Here is a 22,835-nt window from a genome sequence, read left to right on the forward strand (position 1 = left end):
ATCGATAGTTAGGAAAGAAAACGCGTAGAAGCAGGAGCAAAGCTTGTTTGCATCTGCCAGTTCACAAATACAAACAAGAACGGGATGGTTAAAAGCCACCCAGGCACTTACCCGCTTCAGACACTCCCTTCATCAACTCATCCTGTGTCAGACACAGCGTAGGTTTCTTAGTAAGAAGGTCTTAACTGTGTAGTCGTGTATAGAAAGGGGTCAATCAGGTTAGTAGAAAGCAGCACACGAGTTGGTGTAAATGAGAGAGAGAAAAAAACGTGTGTTCTGGTATTTGTCTCACACACACACACATATAGATAAAACCACAACTATATAAAAAGTCACAAGCCAACCTGTGTTAATAACTACCAACCACTCAACATTTACCTTTTGGGGGAAATTAAACCAAGATACAAAACACAGATCCAAACAGACTGCTGAAACATCAAGTTCCACTTTTGGATGTAAGTAATCATAAAAACCATTTTAAAACAAAGCTCTGCTGTAACAACTGTGCAAGCAAAGGCGGAGTGTTGCCCGTTGCCATCACGCGGCCGCCGTCACCTATTACCCGTGGGAGGCACAAACACACAAACCAGGGATCGGTTCAGTTTCAACAACCCGACGACTCCACTCCGTAAGGCCTGACACCAAAGACCAGAGCCAAAAGCCCTGGAGATGATCCCGTAGGAGCCTCCTCCAGCACCACCAAAGCATGGATAAGCACGTGTGATTTTTGCGTAAGAGCGTAAGCAGTTTCCTCACGTCGCACAGCTTTTTCGAAGGGTTTCTCCAGCTGAACGAAGATGCATCCTTGTGCCAACTCACCGGCACCAGCAAGCGTAGAACACCCGTGCCCAGAGGCTACCGCGGGCCGCCTGCCGTTAGCGACAGCGCTGATCACCTCGGCTTGTCTGGGCCGATGCCGCTTCCTGTGGCACTGCTGACATAAACTGGATTAATCACCCCAGATTATACATAAATATTTCAAACACACTTGTTGAGTAATTTCAACTTAGTTAATTTGCTGAATAAAATTTAATTTTATTTAAAAAAATCTTATACACTATTATTCACCTAGCCCTAGTTGTGAACAGATTCTCACTTCTGAAAATAAACCACATTCTAGTAAATTCATTCAACACCAAATTAAATTACTAGTACTGGATTTTTTTCTTAAAAAAAGTATGTTAAAACTTTACTTTTTTTATTTTTAAAACCTCTAAAGAAAATGTTGCAATTTTACAGAAAGGTTTCTTTTCAGGTTATGCTTTTTTTTAAATGCCTGTTATAAATTCAGCTTGTGTAGAGTTTTTTTTTCATAGTTTTTTAATATGTATTATCTGCAGAGACATTGTAACAGTTCCATTTTGTGGATGAACACAAAACTTGTACAGATTTCTCATATTTGGTCTTTAGGTAAATAGTTCCCAAAAGCTGCCTAAATAAACCACTCCAAACTGTTCAGTCCATCATGAAAATACAGTTTTCCTTTCGTAGTGGGAAAGGAAATATAAATAATGCATCATTATTACAGAAAATGACAAAAATCAGATTCAAATTAAGCCAACTATCTAGCTTTCACTCACCTTACTGCATGAGGAAGTAAGACGTTATGTGAATTAAAGACTGAACAGCAGCCTTACGTTTAAATTTAATTTTGAAATGTAAAGTGGAATCTATTACCACAATTAAAGTGAGAAATTACCGATACATTTTAAAATGTTCAACTGCAGAACACACACTTAAAAAAAAATTATTATAATAATACGGTAGCCACTGTTAGAAAACCACAACAGCTACTCTTAATGGAGACCCCAAAAGGTCAGTGTATGACATCAAAAGTGTTATGGAGAAACTGGTCAGATTAATTTCTACTGATGGGTGCTTAAGCTTAAAAATATTGAATATACCTCTGACAAGATAATTTTACTCTTTTTAAAAGGACTTGTGATAAAGAATTTCATCTTTCTAAATGAAGAACAGTCTGTTATCTTAAACATACACAATATTAAGCGAGACTCTTGTTTTACTTTAGACTGGAAAAATATGCCAGGGACAGTCAAAGTCAACACAAAATAACAAACAGCAAAAGGTAGCAGAAAGAGAAACAGGTAAGTGCAGCTCTGGTCAAATTCATAGCAGTTCTTTACGTCAGTTAACGGCTCATTTACATTGTAATTTCTAATCAGTTACATGCAAGCCCAAAGAAGCATTTGATCACTACACATGGTAATAAAATTTGATTAAATTTATCAGGCAACTGCTAAAATATGAAAATTTGCAGATGTAATAAAGTAGCTTTATCTGAACTTTAACAGGACAGACAAAAGTAAATCATTCCATTGGTTAAAAAAACCCTACATTCAGTTTTTTACCAAACAAAATTTCACATGAAAAGTATTGTGTGATTCCAAAGTTTCCGGAGTAGAAATGGAGTGATTTGAAATGTCAAAGACCCCATTATTTTGCAAAGAAATGAAAATACACCTCAAAAATTTCTAATTCCACATGTGAACAACAAAATACTGCATATCTACCAACAACTGCATTGGGTAGGTCGTTATGAAAGGCTAGCTGCCAAGATGTAGGAAATGGCTCCTTGCCTCTGTTCCCTTTAAGGAATATACAATCGTTTGAAACCAGTTCACACTAAGCGCTTATCATGCTGCCGTTACACTGAGATACTCAGTCCTTAAAATAATCTGATAAAGATTTTTTTTAAAGCTGCAGCCCTCCCCAACACTGTATTTCTCAGTGTACACAGTTTGGTAGGGGGCAGGGAGGAGCGGGGGTCACAGCCTCTGGAACAAGATGTTTTGCAGTTTGACTTTAAATTACCAAGTTTTAAGGCCACCTGTGTTGGGTTTTTTTTCAGTGCTGAAAGTTGAAGTCTGATCACAGGGCCCCTTTCCCCACTGCGTGAGAACATGTTCCAACATTTTAGATGTTATATTTAAGTGTCTCCTTTTGGCACCATGGAGTTTGTTGTTTTTTTTTTTAAAAAAAAAAAAACAAAACACTCCCCTAAGTTTCTAGTTCTGGCTGCCTTTATCACTCACTGCCACAGATGGGGTGTCCACGTTAACAGCTATGACTATGCTCTCTCCATCTTCTGTTTTGATACGTTTGAGTTCCTGCTGTTCCGACTGGTCTCCGTTCTGGCGCTTTGTTGGAAGAGATGCCGATGCGGACGCATGGGTTGCTAACATATGCAAAGGACTCGCAGCAGCTGTAAAGAGAGAACACGAACTTCAGCACGCTAATCCTCGGCAAAACCGATGATACTGAAAGCAAACTTGCATTTTCATTAAAATGGTGAATTTCTCTATTAGCGCTATGTGGGGTATTAGCAGTCCCAGCTGGGACTCAGGTCCAACTGTTTGATCTTTGTACAAACCTGAAGGACATCCTCTCACATCACTCAACATTCATGCAGATGTGGCCAAAGGTGGGAGAATGGGGAATTATCTCCATTTTGTCAATGAGGAGCTGAAGACAGAGAAGGATTAAATGTCTGAAAGCCAATCTAGACAGTAATTTCTTACAGACTAGGAAGTGAATTCAAAATCCCCTTTGAGTAGGTTCTGGCCACGTCTGTGGATCGCTGCTGAGTGCGTTACTCGGCCTGGAAGGAGACCACCACCAGGTCGTGTTGTTGTGTTCATCTGCAGCCGTATTTAAGAAAAGCTACTGCAATTCACGCAGCCATGAGATGCACACTACTCAACAGCAAATCCTCTTCAACAGATAGCGAGGCATTTACCCACAGTGTAAGGAAAAGGCAGCGCTTTAACAAGTAGTAATATTAAGAAACGACGCATTTGATTAAGAGTCAAGTACACAACAGAATTAGATCAACAGAAATGTATATAGTTCAAGCATCCTATAAAAGATTTCAATCCTTCTCATTCCATGGAGATAGTACAAGGCATCATTAACGTGCGAGTATAGTCCTTAGACCTTCTGAGATACCAGAAGGTTCCTTCTATTTGTTAGCAGTCTGTTTCTCATACTGACCCTGACTTTATTAAACTGACTAGTCAAATGCCTTTACAAATAATGTAAAATGCTATAGATTTACTTGTTCTTTGCACTTCATGAAAATTCGTCTAAATGTTATCAAACCACCTGCTCTTTTTACACACAAGCTCCCCCTCTCCAGCACCACTGCTTTGCTGACCTTAGTACAGCACTGCCCGCCAGCGGAGCCGAAACAGGAAATCCATAAGGAATTCTAATCTGCTAAAGTTGTTATATTTGTTCTTAGTAAGCTATCCTAAAGAATACCTGGAATATCACCTCTGCACGTAACTAAACTGTGCTGTACTTAGTATTTATTGGTAGAACAAACACTTCCGAAAATATTTACCTGATGCAAAAAGCTTCACTGCAACTGTAAAATAATTTGTTCTTTTATCTTAACAGTATTCAGCTTCTATTAGAAAAGCTATTCCTTGCGCTATTTCTGAACAGATGCCATAGTTACTTCTGAATAAAATGCTTTACTGCAAATTTATTGTTGCTTAAATAAAACTATGAAGTTTATCCCTCATCTTCAAGCTTGCATTACGACTATCACTGCATTACTCACTCCAGGGTGTCTCTAGTAGAAAGAGAATTGCTGGCTGCAGCCACAGCTGATACGTGGAAGCATGAAATACACAAAAGAACAATGTTTGAAACCTACGCTGAAAGTCAAAGTAAAAAGTATCTAGTTACTTAATTTTATGCTGCAATAAGAGACCTGAATTTATTTTGGACTTCACAGCTTTCAGTTAGACTGATGGGTAGTAAAAAGCACTACCAAACTGTCTTGCTAAGAGTAAGATCTGAAAGCACCTTCTTATCTTACTACAAATAGAAAATGTCAGAAGAACAGCAGCTGCTCTGGATTTCTTAGCTTCCAGGCTGCACAAATCTTCCTTCTCCAAAGACAAACACACATACAAATGTGTGCGTAAATACAGATGTATGCACGTGAACACAGACATCTGCAGACACATACAAACAAATTATTTCTGCAGGCCTACTTCCCCCTTGAGGTGCTTTGCCTGAGAACTACCTGGTTTCTTGCTGGTTTAGGAGTTACTGCAACAGAGAGAGCAGGACATGGAATACACCTCACTTGCTGTTCACATTTTGAACATCTCAGGAGGTGTTTCAGCCCCGGAATCTCAGAGTGAAAACACCCATCACTGCAAGCACAGCCCTGTCACACCCAGCGAAACAGTAAGAAGCATCACAGTTCTACTCCTGTGTTCAGCCACGTTTCTTAAACACTCCTAGCGGCCATCGGGCTTCCCTACCGAGGAAAACATGTTCGGATCAGCTGAGTTTTCAGAGTCCAGAAAAAAGAGAAAAAGAATTATGCCTTACTTAAAAATAACTTTTCAGTCTATTTCATATGACTCTCAGCTGAATTCATACATCCCTTCTGACAAAAGAAATGCATACAAGGTCTGACAGTGATTGCTCTTGCTTTACTTAAGCTGGAAATGAAGTGGAAGCAGACAGAACACTGACCTATAAATGTCAGTGACGGAAGAAGAGTAAAAAGGAAATAGCAGATAATTTACTCCATTAGAAAGACTTCAGAGTGGAAATACAGGTAATAAATTGATATAAGATAGCCTAAACCTATTTCTGTAAACATATTTTATGACAAAAAAGCTAACATCTCAAAGTGAAACTGTTGCAACATGCTGTATGCACACCTGCAAAGCAAACCAAAACGGAACATTCTGTGAACAAGCGTGAAAATATAAAAATTACAAAGAAGTACTGCTACCCACTCAGACTGCTGAGCCTGGGAGGGGCAAGATGATATCCAGACAAGATGACTCTCAAAATCTTACAGAATTTTTGTCATTTTTAGTACAGGTTCAATAAAAACAGAAAAGTAACAGTTCAAAAAGCCAACCCACAAGCAAGTTCTGTCTTGTTTTCCTCTTGGTTGGTTCTTGACAAATCATCTGGGGAGCAGTTACTATTTTAATGGCACTGGTTTTACAGGAACTTCTTTTTAAACTCGTTTATATCCTGGGTTTAATGAGGAGGGAGAATGGGCTGTCACCACTAAGTACATCCCTATAATGACCACAAAGAGAATAAATAGCTGTTCAGGTAATCATCAATGAAGAGAAACACTGGTTCTTACCAACCGGGAAGGAACAATCCCTTACAAGGCTATAATTCTAATTTATTTTTTTTTTGTGGAACTTACATTTTCAGTATAAATACGAAAGACAGGAGAACAGAATACAAAAATGCAGCACTGGTCACATTAATGTTTTAACAGTTACAAAGCAACAGAACCTCCTGACACAATACCTACCAGCATTGCCCTGCCCTTGTATCGCAGTGGTGATGGGTACTATGTGCGTTCCGTTCTGTGTTACAGTTTTTATTGGTAGCTGGTGTTGACCTAGAGGTGCCTGTTGCACTATAGTAACTGTCTGTAAGGGTGTGGTCTGAGATGTCTGAATGATACGACTAGCAGCTCCTATTGTAGCATGACTAATAGCAGGTATAGGCTCCACTTTAACTGAAAAACAGAAGATAAAACATTGTTACAAACAAGAAAAGGCTGAAGAACCGTTTGTTTTTACGCAATCAACCCACACTGAAAAAGCACACCATTTCATTACTAGCTCCAACATCTCTGAGAAATTACAGTGCAAAATCTTCAGTTTTAGCCAAACATTTCAAGCATTCATTGGAAAGAAGTTTCAAATAATAATTCTTCTGTACAAAGAGCTAGCAAAACAACTAATCCCACAGGTTCTCACCTTTTACTTCCTTGTGGTCTCCATTCTCTTGAGGTTCTACCTTGGGCTGGGTTACCATCGCGGCTTGCGTGACTACTGCCTGTCCAGCTACAGTGTAAGTGTTTGCTGGTGCTAATCCAGTCACATTTGTGACAGACACAGCTGGTATCTGGTGGACAACGTGAACTGTCTGAACTACAGGCTGCTGGGATGTCGATGTTGTCACAGGAGTTGCAACAGTGTAGGTGACGGGTTTAATAGTTTGTGGTAGCTGCCGTTGTACAGTAATTAAAACTGGTTGGCTAGATAGAGGTGATCCTACCAAAAAAGAGATAAAAATTAGGCTGCCAATTTTAATTATTTCTTTTAGGCCAGTCATTCTTTTAAAGTTAAACTAAAGCCTCAGAGGATTAACAACCTCCTTCACTAATGCCTGAATGATCCAAAAGATAAAACCAGACAATGAAGACTATGACACATGGCTGTTCCAAGCCACACATTCCAGGTAACTGCTGCATTAGCTCCATAAGACCTGTACACCACCTGGGCAAAAGCGCCCCCCCCCCCCGCCCCCCCCCCTCCCCAAATGCAGCTATAGTGCCAAAGCTGTGTTTAATACTCATTTAGTAACACTCTTTCGCATAGACAGTAACTTGTGTGTAACTCGGGTGTTGTGTGCAGTGTGTCTGCCCTGGCAAAACTCAGCTTTCTAGGCTGGGGAAAGCCTGGTGCCTCTGCTTGGGGCTGTGTTTGCCTTCGCCACGTAACGGCCACTGGCACTTCGGGAGTACCAGAGTATCACCAGGAAAATGGATGGCAAAAGTATACAAACTAAGGTAATTAAACAAATCCATCCTTATCCCATCATGCTTTATGGGGGTTTGGTGGTGTTTGGTTCTTTAAATAGGCAGTTTCTTATCACTCAAAATTTGTTCTTTCTCTTTTTATCCTTTCAATGTTTTTTATCCCTACCTTTGAAAGGATGACGTCCCACAGATGCATACAAGACATTCGCTAATTTCTGTAACCCATGTAACCTAAAGGCTTTGGGTGTTTTTTCTGAACCAGAAAGAATACATTTTGAAAGGAAATGACAACTGTTACAAGACAGTAGGGTCCTATACAGGACAGAAGCACAATCTCTGCTTAGTAACAAAGTGATCAAGGGTGCTGGAACAGCACTTGCTCTAAATGTTAGGAGGTTAAATACTTCTGGGTACACGTGCAGCCTTTGTAATATTTATATATTAGCCCTTTCCCGCCTCCAACCCCCAAACGCTTATTTCAGGATTCCTCACCTGGGGCACTCTGTGCAAATCGCGCTTCTTGTATTACCGCTAGTTTTGGCTGGATAGCACTAGGCTCAGGTTCCATTGGGACTGGAGATCCTTCCCTGGACAGACTCTCGGGGGTCTGGACTCCACTGGAGTGCGCAGACAACACTCCAGAGTGATTAGGAGAAGCTGGGGCACTTCTGCATTTAAAAATGAAAGCAGCAGCTGATGTGTTTTAACTTCTGAACTGTGCAAGACAGTGACCTTCCTCTAAAGAGACCGTAACACACGGTGCCCACAGGAGGGCACCTCTGCCTTCTGTCAAGCACAGTTACAACCCACAGCAGTTCTGATGATCTTTAATAAAGCTTCTGTTAAACAGGGACAGAATTTAAAAGCAAACTTCAGGTATAGTTAATGGAGAGGAAGTGGCTGGGTGCCTTCTTAGGGAGACTCTCTAAACAGTCTTGTGAAACATGAACGTTTCTTCTGGTGGAGAAGGATGATGAGCAAATCTCAAGTCTACAGGGCAAGTAATAAAAGATCTGCACCAGCAGAAAGGCCGTAACTTTACAGAGGGAGTAATTTAAACCCATTTATTTCCCCATCATGAATTCTGCTTGAACATTATCGAACTAAATACATGTCATCTCTAAGTTCAATAAAACGGTAGCTGGTATTTCATAATTTTCTTTGCAAACAGTTTTTAAAACGCAGTAGATGGCAGTTAGAAATTAAACTTATAATTCTGTAAAAAAATCCCAAAGGTACAGCAAGGCTTGCTTACATTAACAATCCGATAGTTACGCAAACCGAATCAGTTCTTTAACACTACAAACAAGCAATAAAAACAAGCCTAGTGTATGGGGCAGCTTCCTAGTAAATCATACAGAATTCAAATACTGTGTCTGGATGAAATTAAATTACTAAACTCGTGACTGTATCCAAAGCTATCAAGTCTGTATCAGCCTGAAGATTAAACAACAGCCATAGTCTTTTTGTTCATCTGTTTTTCCTTACCTAGAAGAGAGTGGTCCCAGAGGGGTTCTAAAGCAAGGTACTCCCCTAGGCCGCCTTTTCCTAAAAGCCTGCTCTATTAATTTGCTTTCAGAAGCAGGGTCTATCCTCCAGAATGAGCCTTTGCCTGGTTCTTCCTGGGAACGTGGTACTTTGATGAAATAACGATTCAGAGAGAGATTGTGACGTATTGAATTCTATGGAACATAAAAAAATATGTAGAATTCATATAACTTTTCCAAGTCAGAACGTGGCCTACTGCAGCAGTTCGTACTATAGGAGACTCGGGGTTCAGCTCTTTTAATTCCTTAATTCAACAGAACTCAGAGCACTGCAAAGGCAGTGCCATAAACCTGAAAGGACTCTTGCATTTTTAAAATCTTCCCCAACAATTAAAAAGATAGTATGCTAATGTGGCGGTAACAGGAATCCCATTCAATTCTCTAACGACAAACATGGTGATTGCAACAAATTGTAAGAACACTACAAATACTTATGCATAATGCAGTGTTTTTATAAAAAAAAAACACCAATCAACCAGTCTTCATACACCACCCTTCCCCCAGGTATCAAAGAAACTGCCAGTTCACTCTAAGAGGAGGGCCAGTAAAATACAGCATATACTGATTCTGATCTTACATGATAAACCTACTACTGTTCCACAATACAGAAAGAAAAGGTTAAATTACAGAAGTTCCAAATGCAGCTAGATTGTTGGGAGTTCACCCACAGTCCAGTCTGTCTCAACAGAGGAGCCAAGGATTTAGTGTGTCTAGAAAAACAACAAATGGCAGTAGGTCCTGAAACAGCTCTTCAGCGAGATCTTCATTATTGCACTCTACTTTGCACTTTATCCTCATTTTGCCGTAACACATGCACCTCTTCAATCACAGAGATGTGGAAAACAGCTAACACCATGAAGTGAGTATATCTATGCCTGGCTTTGCACACACATGATTTAATTTTTTGTTCCTCTTTTTTAAGATAGATAAACTCAAAATCTCTCTAAGTAGTATCACTGAAGAAGATGAAAATAACAATAAGCATACATACTGAAATACCTGAGGGGGGAAGAGAGGGGAAATTGAGAAAAAGCTTTACGTTAACAAAAAAATCTTAAAAACCTTCAAAATCAAATGCAAATCTTGCTGAAATGTCTGAGTTCATGACCCTGATGGCAAGTTTGGAAAACTTAAAGCAATGATAACCATGTATAGTTTCTTAAATGCAAGCTGATGAAACAAAAAATGGTCTTCCCTGCCAAAAATTGAAACAGAACTAGGAAGTGCCAAGAACATGTTTATAAATTGTATTTATTTCTCCATATGCTAGAATAAAAGAGTAGATCCAAAAGTACCTGCTAAAGTAAGTTCACAAAGAGGAGTCTTCAAGTGTTCAGCAAAATGAGACTTTTATAAAATCAAGGTTATACAATACCTCAATACTATTTATTAAGGTGAAGGATATGGATACTACACAGGTGTATGTACTCTACGTTTTGAATAGTATGTGCATATATAGCCTCAAACATTATTCAGAATATCTATCGCATAAGTCAGCCTAACTGTAATCTAACACCTGATGGATCAAAGCTATCAGAGCTAATCATACAGGAGGTAGCCCTGTCAGTGTTACAGCAGTGCAAGCTGGGACTACTGGCTGAACAGCATCTGATTTTCAGCTTTTCCAATTGTTTTTACAAATAGGTGCTAATTATTTATTGCAGAACATACTATGTCTGCTGTGTCTATCGCTTTGGTTTATAGGCAGTACCATACATCTAAATAAATACACTGTTCTAAAGCAGAATTCTTTAACCATGCATTACAATGTATGCAGGTTTGGTTCCACGACACTTACATAAATAAGCATTATACACACAGATATTCAAGGTATTCCAAAACAGGAAGCAATAAGCACACCAACATTTTATAAACAGAATCTTGTTGCTGAAACAGATCTGATAGTACAACTGCAGCCAGGATTCTGCATTGCTTATGTGTGAAAGGGAAACAAAAGATTCCTAGCCACAACAACAGCTAAGTCCTTTACTAGCCAAACCATTAGCAAAAAGCTAGGAACAGTTATATTCCCCACTAACCCTGGAATTCCTCTAAGAGTGATTAAACTTTCATACAAGCCCTACGACAAATAAGTATCTGATTAATATTTTTAAATCTATTCCTTTACTGAGCAGGCATGTATTCTTTAGTCTTCTACTTGTACAGCAAGTGGAGTTAATCACTTCTTCACTTTTCCCCTCCCCCAGTCTCCCCAAATTTTACTTCCCTGAAAATAACTTCAGAGCATGCCTCTGTTGCAGATCATGACTGTACTAAGCAGCAACACAGTGAAATTGATACTCTATGATCGACAGTGCAGTCTGAATGTTATACGGGCAAACTGGCCGGTCCTGCTAATTGTGCTCTTCTGTCCTTTGCTGAAACTAAAAACAGCAGCAAAGGCACTGAACCTTTACGCCTATCTGGAAAGGCTATGCCAGACTGATTCATACTCAGTTAGTCATCCTGGAAAATGCTGAGGTTGGTCTCTTTAAAAATGAAAAGAAGGCATTAATTCTACGGGATTGAAGGGTTTGGTCTAACTCCATACAGATTTGATTAAGTTCACAAATCGACTATGCTGCACAAATAAAAAAAGGGGCACATAATAGTGCAAGGTAACAGAAAACACACTTGTTCCTTCACTGTATTGCATGGTCAAGATCACTGTTCTCAAATAAAACTGAACTTGTAACGTTTAATATGCTATTTTATCTCAAGATAACAATATGGATGTTTACACAATTATAAATTACAGAACACAACCACATTCCTAGATAGCATATGTATTTTTAAATCCACAGTGTCAACTGTATTTTTCTTCCCCAAGCGTCTGTTTGTATCCCTCCTAGAAGTTTAGAGAATACCATTCCACAAATAAAGCAATGTTTCCAATACAGAATAATGTAAATGGCCTACTCTGTTGGACAACTTGTCAGATAAAGACAACACACTCATTTGACAAATTCTATTTATGAAGGGCTGTTAGGCTCACCAATTGACTTCTTATGACCATTTACAGCTGCCAGTATTACTCACAACTAAAGAAAATATTCCAGAAATCAAATTTACCTGCCAGCCCTTGTCTGCTGTCCTGTAGTACGGGTAATTTTTAGTTATGTGCGTATAAATTCCATTTAGTGTAAGCTGCTTATCAGGTGCCATTGTAATTGCTTGTACTATTAACTGTGCATAGGAGTAAGGTGGCTTAGAGTCGTCCTGTAAAAGGGGAAAAAAATAAATAAAAAAAAAAAGAGAAGCATGCATCAATAAACTTTAAAGATACACACAGCCCTTCCTAATGAAAACTTACAGAACAGAATGAACTTGATTTAAGGCACTTTTGGATAACCAAAATCTTGAGGCAGAAAAGAAAGTAAGACAATTCTGCTCTTACGATTAGCAGATTTTAAGATAACATTAAAAAAACAGAGAAACATACAACAGTAAACAAATTTCAACAGCCTATAAACAGATATATAACTGAAAATATATACACACCCACCCCCAAAGAGAAGAGAAATAAATAAATCTCACATCTAATCACAAAAACCTACAGATTGTTTTTAAAGTCTGTAACGTTAAATTACGACTTCGTGCATACGCTTTAGCCAACAAAATTTCCGAAGTCTTCACTTCAGATGTATGGGATTGATTTCAAACAATGTTTACCTTTGGGCTATCTCCACCCGATGCTTCCTTGTCATTTTCTGACTGTGAATTGTCAGCCATTAAATGTAGGTCAGATGGTATTACACGACTCATTTTGTACCCTGAAGAGCCTGCACCACGGGGGCTAGATGGGCAGGAATTTGCAGCACTGTAGAGCATAAAAAGAAGATCCTACTATTTTGTTATACAGTATATCACCACATTACGTATAATCAAAAAGCTCTTATTGCAGAAAAGCCCACTAGCAGAGCTTCTAGAGTACAGTTAAGGGTCTGTCAGTATTCCATTATAAACCCCATCTTCCAAGCCTTTCTAACTCATCCATGGGAATTAAAATCACTGCAGGAAGAAACCTGTCAAATGAAGCTCAGGCTTTCCTCCTCAAAGGAAAAGGAATTAACCGATTTATTAGGTTGTATTGTATTTGTGTAAGATTTGCCAACAGAAAAGTCCATTTTAACTACATAAGCAACCACAAATTTTAAGACACTCATTTGAAACAAGAAACACATCTTGCATGAAATCTGTGCCATATGCTTGTATTCAGTCTGCTTGAAAAAGATCATCTCTCCTGTGCAGTATTACTGCACATTTGAGGAAAATACAGTGAGCAGTGAGGGGGAAAAAAGTTTTGATTCTAATTTAAGTCTAACCCAACATGATTTTACGCGTTTACAGGTGTGTGCACATACATATGCACACATATGTATGTATAAAAATCATAAACACATACAAATGGGATGCATCAGCACTGACTCATCTAATTTAAAGCAGTGTCAGGCCAACAGAGCAGATACACTGTTAAAAAGCAAAAGACAGCACCAGACAAACAAAAGAAGTGCCTCTTGATACCTCCCATTTTGCTTTCCATCTCAGAAAAACACAGATAAAATTGTATATAATTCCACCGTTAACTTCTTTCTAATGGTTGTCCCTCTGCCTTGCACAGTCCACAGGAACCACAGCTGCACAAAGCCACTTTTCTTCTACGATCTCCATTTAGCCAACAGGAAAGAGACAGTCAGTAGGTGATGTCTGTCCCCTTCCCCAAAAAAATATTTTGGCAGTTCTCTACAAGGATGCATACTTCTCAGCAATCCATGACGCAACTGATTCCAACACAATCCTCAGAAATTCCAAAGCAGTTAACTAAAAATTAGGACGAGGAAGCCTGCTGTGCCCCCAGAACCAGCCTTATCTCCAAAGACAATCTTTAACCTAACTTGAATCTATGGTTCAAAATATCAAGTAACAAATAAAGATAGAGAACGTTATTCAGACTTATACAATAAAGCCTTAGCAAATTTACCTCTGTTAAGTTTTATTTTTCTGCCTGGCCTCTCAAGGTTTTTGCTACCTCCCTTTTTATGTACAGAAAAAAAGAGGGCACTGTAGGTTGGGCAATACATATTAAAAAAAATATTCTTCAAGTTTCACATCACTAGAAATTCACCAACAATTTGCTACTAGTGACATACTACACAAGGAAGACTGGATTTTTTAAGTGTTGTATGGAAGACTCCTTGATTAGAGCCAAAACATGTAACTAATTTATTTTTTTAAATATAGGTCACTGCTGTTCTATGTTTTCACATATCAACTGACAACATCCCTCTACTGTGCTCACTTTAGCATATATTGACAAAGCGACACATATGGTATAATCAAAGCAAGTTTACAAGTCTTCTAAAAAACAGGATGATTTGAAGAGAAACTGTCAAGCTTTGCTCTCAAAATAGACTCAAAACTGATGTTTTTTGTTGTTTTGTTTTGGGTTTCTTTGTAATAAACTACACTCAACAGGTGCATGAAAGCCTGGAAGAAAACCAGAAATTCATAGTAAGGTAAAGACTGCAGCAATATATATGATATTATCTGAAATATCTGTGAGCTGCTCTGTCATTTCTTGAGTAAGATATGTTTTCTCTGAATTTTAATGAGAAAGCAAACCTGTATACAGTCAAGTTTAGATGTCTTTTCTCCTTACTTCTACCACTTACATAGATCTCATTAGACATTACAATATTGAGATCAAGATCTTGGCAAGCATGAAAGAAGTCAATTATCCTTACATTCAAATTTCATTAACAAGATCTATATTTTAAAACACCAAGCATTAACAGTCCTTCACTCAAGTGAAGACACAGTAAGTGAGCAGGGAAGAAAAAAAAACAACTTTCAAAAGCATGTATGTGACTTTGAAACACAACTTTCAGTGCCTTTAAATGAAATTTTTGCTCATGAACTTCCTATGAATTTAAAAAAATGCATCAAAACTCATTTTACCAGTTTGTGAGGACAGGTCATTCATGTTTAATTGAGTTTGGTCCCTAATAGCAAGTTGGACAATGGCTACGATTACCAAATTAAGCAGCACAGCAAGTAAAAAACCCAGATTAATCTCCTGTGCAGGAGACTTCCCTATACTAAACTCCACATCTTATACTGTATTTTAAGTACAGTGTCTGTTTACCTCCAGCAATGACTAATCAATAACAAATCTTCTGGAGTAAGAGATCAGTCCATTTTCCACACTAATGATAATCAAAGAACATTTTTTTCCTGATGATAGACTTCAAGAGGATAGCAACTAATCAGAATGTTTAACATGGCATAATTTAAAATTTATCTCATTTAAAGTGTTGCCGTAAGCATGCAAGAGTAAAAAGTAATCTATATCACCTGGAATGCAAGAAGATATGCTCCTTTGCTGTTCTAAGAATGCCAGGCTCCTGAGCAAACTTACACATTTAACGTATTACATTTTAATATTAAAGCCTGTTGATGCAACGGTCTTAGCAGAATGGTGGTTTTCTCCAAGGCAGGCAATGCTGAGCTTCAACTAAGCTTTTACCACAAAAGCAAAATACTTAAAAGGAATTAAAAAGCTGTTTCAAGTCTGTAACCACACATTGCCCTATATGCAATCTGCAGGGTTTAAATACCTGATGGTTCCTGTGGGAGAGGGGAGAGGGCTGATCAGGTGAGCCATGTTGTCTGGAATGTTTATTGTTAAGGGAGAGATCTGGGGTTGCACAGGCTTCACTGGGGACTCCGGGGCCTCCTGTTTTTCTCTCTTTTCATTGGACAGAGCTGTGAATGTTATCTTGATGTTTGTGCTGGGAAACCTGAAAGTACAGCTGAAAACCAAAAAAGCAAATAGGTGAGCCACTTGTTTACAGAATGTAGTATTTTCTGCATAATTCGCACATCACTCAACTTTATTTAAAAATGAAAAGGTATGGTATCTTACGTAATCACCCGTAACCATCTTCATTTTACAGATCATACAAAAAGATCAACGTGACCAGAAAAAGGTCCCCAGGTAAGCAATTTTAAAATTTGGAAAGAAACTGAGGCAAACTCAATTCTTTGCAACAAGGGCAGTTGACGAGTTGTCTCTATATTTCTTGAGGTTCATCCTGATCCTGTAACTGCCCCTAAAAGAAGTATTATTTTGAAGACAAAAGGCTATTATATTATGATGCCAAAGAACAGCACTGGCAATTGAACAAGCAGGTCCATGACATTAAAATTAATCGGGAGCATAAATATTGGCCACTTTGAGGTCTACCCAGTTTCACAGACTGGTCTAACAGATTTGGTTTCTTTTCTCTTAAAATGCTTATTGAATTAAACACGTATCAATCCTAATTCCGATCACTTACAGAATATATGGCTGTTGTAGCACTACATTTTCAGAGCAGAATTTTAAGAGCCAATTGCAATAATTGTCCGTTTTCGCATATGACCAAAGATCGCAAGCCCAAAGTTACAGAGTAATGATAAATAAACAATATGCAATTATTTAGAAAATAAAACAGAATTAATGCACCTTTGAGTATTTCCCTTTCTATACCCAATTAAAGAGAACAGGCTGTTTCTAACTTCTCAGTAAATAAACAGATTGAGCAAACAAGAAACTTAATTTTGTCTCAACAAAAGCATCTATAAAAATACAGTTCTAATAACTTTACTACCTCCTTGTTCTTAAGCTGTTAAGACTACTCTCAGCACTAAACCAACAATTGTATTTACACACCACTTCCACATGATGAAAAGGACTTTCCAACAACAGAATTCCCAGAAAAAAAACTTAGAAAATGTTTGTTTGTTTGTTTAAACGATTCTAGGTAGATCAAGTTTATAAAGAAAGGAAACAGCAGCATGATGGAACAGGCCTAAAAAAATGTAGCTATGAATGCAAGATACAGACTGTAAACAAAAGTGATCATTTCTCGGAAAAATATATTAAACATAAAAGTGATGTAAGAATTGGAAGGAACATTCAGCTGCGGAGTAGACTTAAAAACACTAACTCTCATGTGTTTTGGTTTTTATTTCTCGAAATTAATCTGAGGGTGTTTACAGAACAAAGGCAGCATTTGATTTTCACGATGTCTCTTGCCACATGCACTGCAGCGGTTCTTTTTTCCTACAATACACGCTCAAGGATCAGGAAAAAAGAGAAAGAATTGACAATGACCTTCCTTTCCTCTCAGTGTTACTTCTCAGTATGGACCATGTCCGAATTTAACAGACGACCTATTTCTGAAACATGCTCAATGTACTAAATTAGGAACAGAATCTATGCCAAAAAACTGCACATGCACTTCAGCAAGGAAGTTAAATGGACCAATTTCTGCGTTTAGTGCATTTTTGGGGGGCGGGGATGGGAAGTGTTGTGTGTGTGTTTTGTTTTGAATACATCTTCAGTAACAAGTCACTTTGCTTCTTCCAGTAAAAACTATCTTGCTTACATTGTTTTAGTGACAACTGAGAGAGGTCTCAGCTGTTTCTAAACATTTCAGTTAATCAGCAATAATGACAACACTACTCAGGTGTGTGCAAAGAGGGTAGCCAAAGGCACCCTTTTTGCTGAAGACTAAATAAAATCCCTGTGAGAAAGTGAACAATAAGATCTGTTCGACATACAGACAGGTTTAAATTTTAGTCACCTGTTTTACATATTTTATGAGGCTATTCCATACCTGCAAATTTAACTTAATGCTTTCAGAAAAACATGGGAACAACTGGACACAACTTTAGATGCTCGTTCACTGGTTAGATTTCTTATTGCTTAGTAAAAAAACCCAGTACATACTAATAATAATAACAATAAGCAACCAGAGTACTGCGGTGCTGGGGTGGGGTCAGGACAGGAAGGAGGTAGATCTTCATGACTTAGACACAAGTGCCAGAAATATGGAAACACATACTCGAAAAGTCCTCCAATCCTCCACGTGAGTATGCATGTTAAGACATCTCCCTTCTACATTACTGCGTTACCTAAATGCATTCTCTCTCCTGTGGGCACCTTTCGCAAAAAAAGGTAAGGGCAGCTTACACAGGTAAGACTAAAGTGCAGATTTTGTATTATAGCAGAGACATGGTGCTCTCGTTGGGGGTGGGGGGGAACCCCACACACACCACCCCCAAAACCAGGAGCTCTGACTAGTCAATGGTACTGTATAGTTTATAATTGCACCAAACTTGGAACTTATAGTCGGGAACTGTATTAAAACCTAAATGTGTTACTGTTACAGTTTACATTTCACATGCAGGGCTTGAAAGGATGTCATTACTAAGGAAGACACAAAATACTTACAAATCACTATCTGGTTAGAACATGCAAACACCTGAATATTATCAAAAGACCACATCTGTCAATTGATTCATATTTGTAAACAGAGTTGGCTTTTTAATAGCTGGAATTCTGCCAAAAGTAGAATAAAGAATATCCTAACCAACAGATTTTTCTGAATAAATTGCATTAACGCAAATGTATTAGATGTACTCCCAAAATCAAAGGAAGGAACATGTTCTAATTTGATCAGAATCAAGTTGGTTTTGGCATATTCTTTAGTTATACAATGAACTAAAAAACCACAGCACACCCACAGGGAGAGACCTGATCAAACATTTAGTCTACAGCAAGCTGAATTTGATTTTACTCACTGTTTAAAGTGTTTACAATAGTTTCATGATGTGCTACCACGGGATGGTTGCTATAGAAGAAACTAATCTACACAACCCACTTTAAAAAAAAAAGGGGGGGGGGGCAGGGGGAGAAAAAAGTTTTGCAAGGTGTCAACTACTCAACTACATTCTTCGTTTTGAAGAATGCCATTTGAAGTAGGAAATAAAACTGAGCAACCAAGATTGATCCAACAGATTCCTAAAAACAAATGTTTACAAAACGTCTATGTTTAAACTGCTATATTATGAAAAGTGTGTTAGGTGTCTTAAGTGATGAAAACAAATAGCACTATTAGGCTGACAGGCCAGCCTTGTATTTTATGTATTTCAAACAACTATTCACAGTATCCACACAAATAATTTTGTACATTTATTGATTATGATAGGTACTTGCTTTGTGCTTTCTACAGAGCGTCACAAAGGAGGACAGCATGCAATCTAGGAAACTGCAGCACAGGTGTCAACGAAAATGCAACTCATGATCCTAATTATTCTTTTTTAAAAAAGTTCATTCTGGGTTGACTACTGGAAAACACAGGCAGCATCAAATTATTTTAAACTATTCCCTAGAAAACCCTTACTATCTTTACAGCTCCCAGCAAAATGGAGACATGCTGATCTAGGCACTACCACTAAAGCATTTAGCAATTTTGTAGGGTGCCAGATAAGTGTCTTGTGGGAAAATGTGCAAAGTCTAGTTTTGCCACATCTGTATTTCTAATATTTTCTCACCTCCCCTCAGTGGTTCTGTCTGTACTGCAGGGAAAAGCTAATTATACACTTGTAATTCTGCCTATATTGAAATACCATCTGATTGAAACTGAGGAAATCCATCCTGCCTCCATCTGGGGAGCCAAAACATAGAAGTAGGAATCCAATTTCCTCCCTGTACATAAACCCTGCTATAACACTCAGTGCCTCAGTACCCTTTGAATTATTCTGGTTTAACTCTCTTTAAGAACCAGGACCAAAATTGGACAGAAGTTGCCATCCTACTGTTCTTTTATCAGCACCTCCACATTTTACATTCAAATGGATTACAGGGGTTCGGCACTAATAACCCCGTAAGTCATGGTAGTTACAACTGTATAGTTCAATTCTTTCACATTGACTACAACACTGAACACCAGTTAATGTAAAGGATCCCCCTGTATTTTAAACAGATCTAAAAGATCTGAGTGACAGTTTTCAAACTCTTGTCGATTTACTGAGAACCAAGAAAAGCTTCAACTTTTTACCTTAAAAGAACCCAGACAGGATCTGGGAGATTGCTTTTGCCAATTTCAGACTTCAAATACTTTAAAGGCAAGCATGGGCAACAGTGTAACTCACCTCAAAGTGAAACTGAGATAATTAATAACAATTAATAACACCTGTACCACTAAATAGACTTTTTTTTTTCAACTCAGATTTTCTCCAACAGTACAGCAGGCTTCCTTCTCCTCCCCAATTTCATCAGTAGACTAACAAAACCCATGGCAATAACTGTACTTCTAGATACAGCCTCCCTTCCATGGAAGGGAGACTGGAAACTAACTCCTTTTCTAATTCCTCTTACCCATCTACTTATGACTCACCTTCCAGTTGGTCTTTTCCCATCACTCCAGTAAAAATGCTCCTCACAGCCAATTTATTTATACTTCTGGTAAGAAGACATGCACATTTGAAGATTAAGTCACCAGTAAGGTACTATAGTGCACATTTCTAAGCCCACTTTTGATTCAATTCTGTTTTAAAAGTCAAGGAAAAATTGTTGGTTTACATCCTTCAGCTAGAACCACAGAGAAACTGAATTTGGGAGGGACCTCCTAAGGTCCCTAGCCCAATCTCCTGCTCAAAGCAGGGCAACTTCCAAGTCAGACAAGGTTGCTCAGGGCCTTGTCTAATCAAATTTTGGAGCCTTCTAAGGATACAGTTGAGCAGCCAATTCATTCCTGTAATTAGCCACACTAACAGTGAAGGGGCTTTCTCATTTGTCCAGGTATAATTTCTTAGTTGCAACTTGGCTACAGCTGCTTGTCCTCAAACTGTGAGCCTCACAGCACAGCCCGGCTCCATCTTTTTTACAACCATCATTTAGGCAGGGGAAAAAATAAAAATTAAAAAAAAAAAAAAAATACACTGAAGTCCTTTAGCCTCTCCTCATACACCACACATGCCAGTTCCCTAAGCATCTCAGCAACCCTCCCCTCACCTCTCCAGTTTGTCATCAGTTTTCTTTGTACTGGGTGCCCAAAACCAGACACTGTTACCACCCAGTACAAGGCCAGCTTCCACCACCACAAGGATACACTGCTTAAACAGCCTCCTCCCCCCCAGGCCCCCCAGCCTCTGCAGAGCTGCTCTCCAGTCAGTCATTCCCAGCCTTTACCTACCCCAGATGCAGGATTTTACTTTTCAGAAACTTCAGAAGATTCCTGCCAGTCCATTCCTCCAGCTTACCAGCATCCCTCCAGATGACAGCACTGCCCTCCAGCATATTAACCACTCCCCAGCCCCAATCCGGCATTACCTGCGACCTGCAGCAGGCCCACTGACAAGTAACAGCACTGACCCCAAGGCCACAAGGTGCGAAAGCCACACAAGGGTACTGCTTCCTCTGTGCCGTTCTACATAACATCTGTAAATTAAATCTAAGACCAGCAAATCAAAGCTGGGTGGTAATTAAGCGTCCATAGGAACACAGTACTTGGAAATTAAAATTTGTATGACCTCCTGCTAACGGGTAAATTTCAGTATGAAAGAACAAGCACCACAATTTCATCTTTTCTCCATTTGCTGCTTCATTAATTATTGATTCCATCATCATGGTTTATTAGGAAATTAATTGCAAATTAAACTATATTTAGCTATTGGTTTTAAATCGTTTTTTTAAATAAGCAAGACTTAAATACAGACTTTACAAAAACAACTAGAAATGCCACGGAGGTAAAAAAGCTCTAAAGGCTGAAGTAAAACTACATACAATTTCAGTCTTTGTGAAGTCTGTGTATTTTGCCTTGATGTCCTGAGAAAAAGATGCATCTCTAAAGAAAGAGCTGACCTTGGCTCCTCACACAGATCAAACTGTTACACACAAAACCTGTAAGAAAAGATGCTACTCCATGTCTTGGAGGTACCTGAAAGAAGTAACTTCTGTTAACTTGGAGAAAAGCAACAATTCCCATACCAAGGAGAAAGTGGTCATTTCATTCAGCCTACCCTTTTCCAAAAGAAACTTAGCTTCCTCATCTTCTGAATCTTACCCCAAAAGGTTTCTGATTGTTCAACACCAAGAACAGGCATACCGAATTATTCACATCCAGAATTTATTTTTACGACTTTGGGCTGTGTTTAATTGAACTGGAAGTCAATATTGCAGTCCACTTCCACAAAAGAATCATCACCTTTAGACCTAAACAGAATCAACAAACCCAAAACTTATTAAAAAGACAAACTGAACTGAATTGCTTCAAAGCAGATTCAAAATGTCAAGATAATCTTAAAGTACCCAACAGTTAAAAATCTGGGTTTCAAAACTAGTAATGAAGGTAGATATATAAATCCATCCAAACAGTCACAATATTAAATAGCCACCTGGAAACTGCCAGCAGTAAATTATTACTAATAAAGCATAGGTTATTAGGGAAAAAAATTACACACTTTTCTGTGGAAAACACTTCCTTAACTCTTTAAACACAAAATTTGTTTTACAAAGTCTTTTTTCTAAGTTTTCTAGGATTACATTAAAAAGTGCTGCTGTAGAAAACTTACATTATGAAATGTAATGCTAGTTACATTTAGAAATGTAATGAAGAAAAATGCTAGTACAGGAAATCTTATAATGGATATACTGGAAAAGGGTGATCCAGTATATTATAATACTAATCAGATTATAATTATTTTCTTATTGTCCAAAACAGCGAGAACTTTCTCAATGTACAATTTTTTAAACATGTGCTTGTTCATCTACATGAGGTATAACCTTGTGCTGCTATCACAAGTTTTATCTTTAATATTGTATTTGTAAAACTTTCTATATTGTTGGCAATAGAAGAAAGGAGCATCCATTTTTCTCTACCGACAGGGGG

At 38.3% G+C, this 22,835-nt stretch overlaps 1 protein-coding gene across 1 annotated transcript in view; it reads right to left on the reverse strand.

Annotated features, from left to right (window-relative positions):
* Positions 1-1,010: 1,010 nt before the first annotated feature.
* FOXK2 (forkhead box K2) overlaps positions 1,011-22,835 on the reverse strand; it is a 49,089-nt gene continuing 27,264 nt past the window's right edge. The window contains exons 2-9 of the mRNA XM_056326481.1: positions 15,732-15,926; positions 12,787-12,934; positions 12,187-12,333; positions 9,056-9,249; positions 8,060-8,235; positions 6,783-7,079; positions 6,329-6,538; positions 1,011-3,223 (exon numbers count right to left, since the gene is read on the reverse strand). Of these exons, the coding sequence (XP_056182456.1) occupies positions 3,027-3,223; positions 6,329-6,538; positions 6,783-7,079; positions 8,060-8,235; positions 9,056-9,249; positions 12,187-12,333; positions 12,787-12,934; positions 15,732-15,926 (1,564 nt within the window). The 3' untranslated portion in view covers positions 1,011-3,026. The remainder of the gene's footprint in view (positions 3,224-6,328; positions 6,539-6,782; positions 7,080-8,059; positions 8,236-9,055; positions 9,250-12,186; positions 12,334-12,786; positions 12,935-15,731; positions 15,927-22,835) is intronic.

This window comes from Falco biarmicus, chromosome 1 (assembly GCF_023638135.1).
Source record: "Falco biarmicus isolate bFalBia1 chromosome 1, bFalBia1.pri, whole genome shotgun sequence".
Classification (NCBI taxonomy): domain Eukaryota; kingdom Metazoa; phylum Chordata; class Aves; order Falconiformes; family Falconidae; genus Falco; species Falco biarmicus.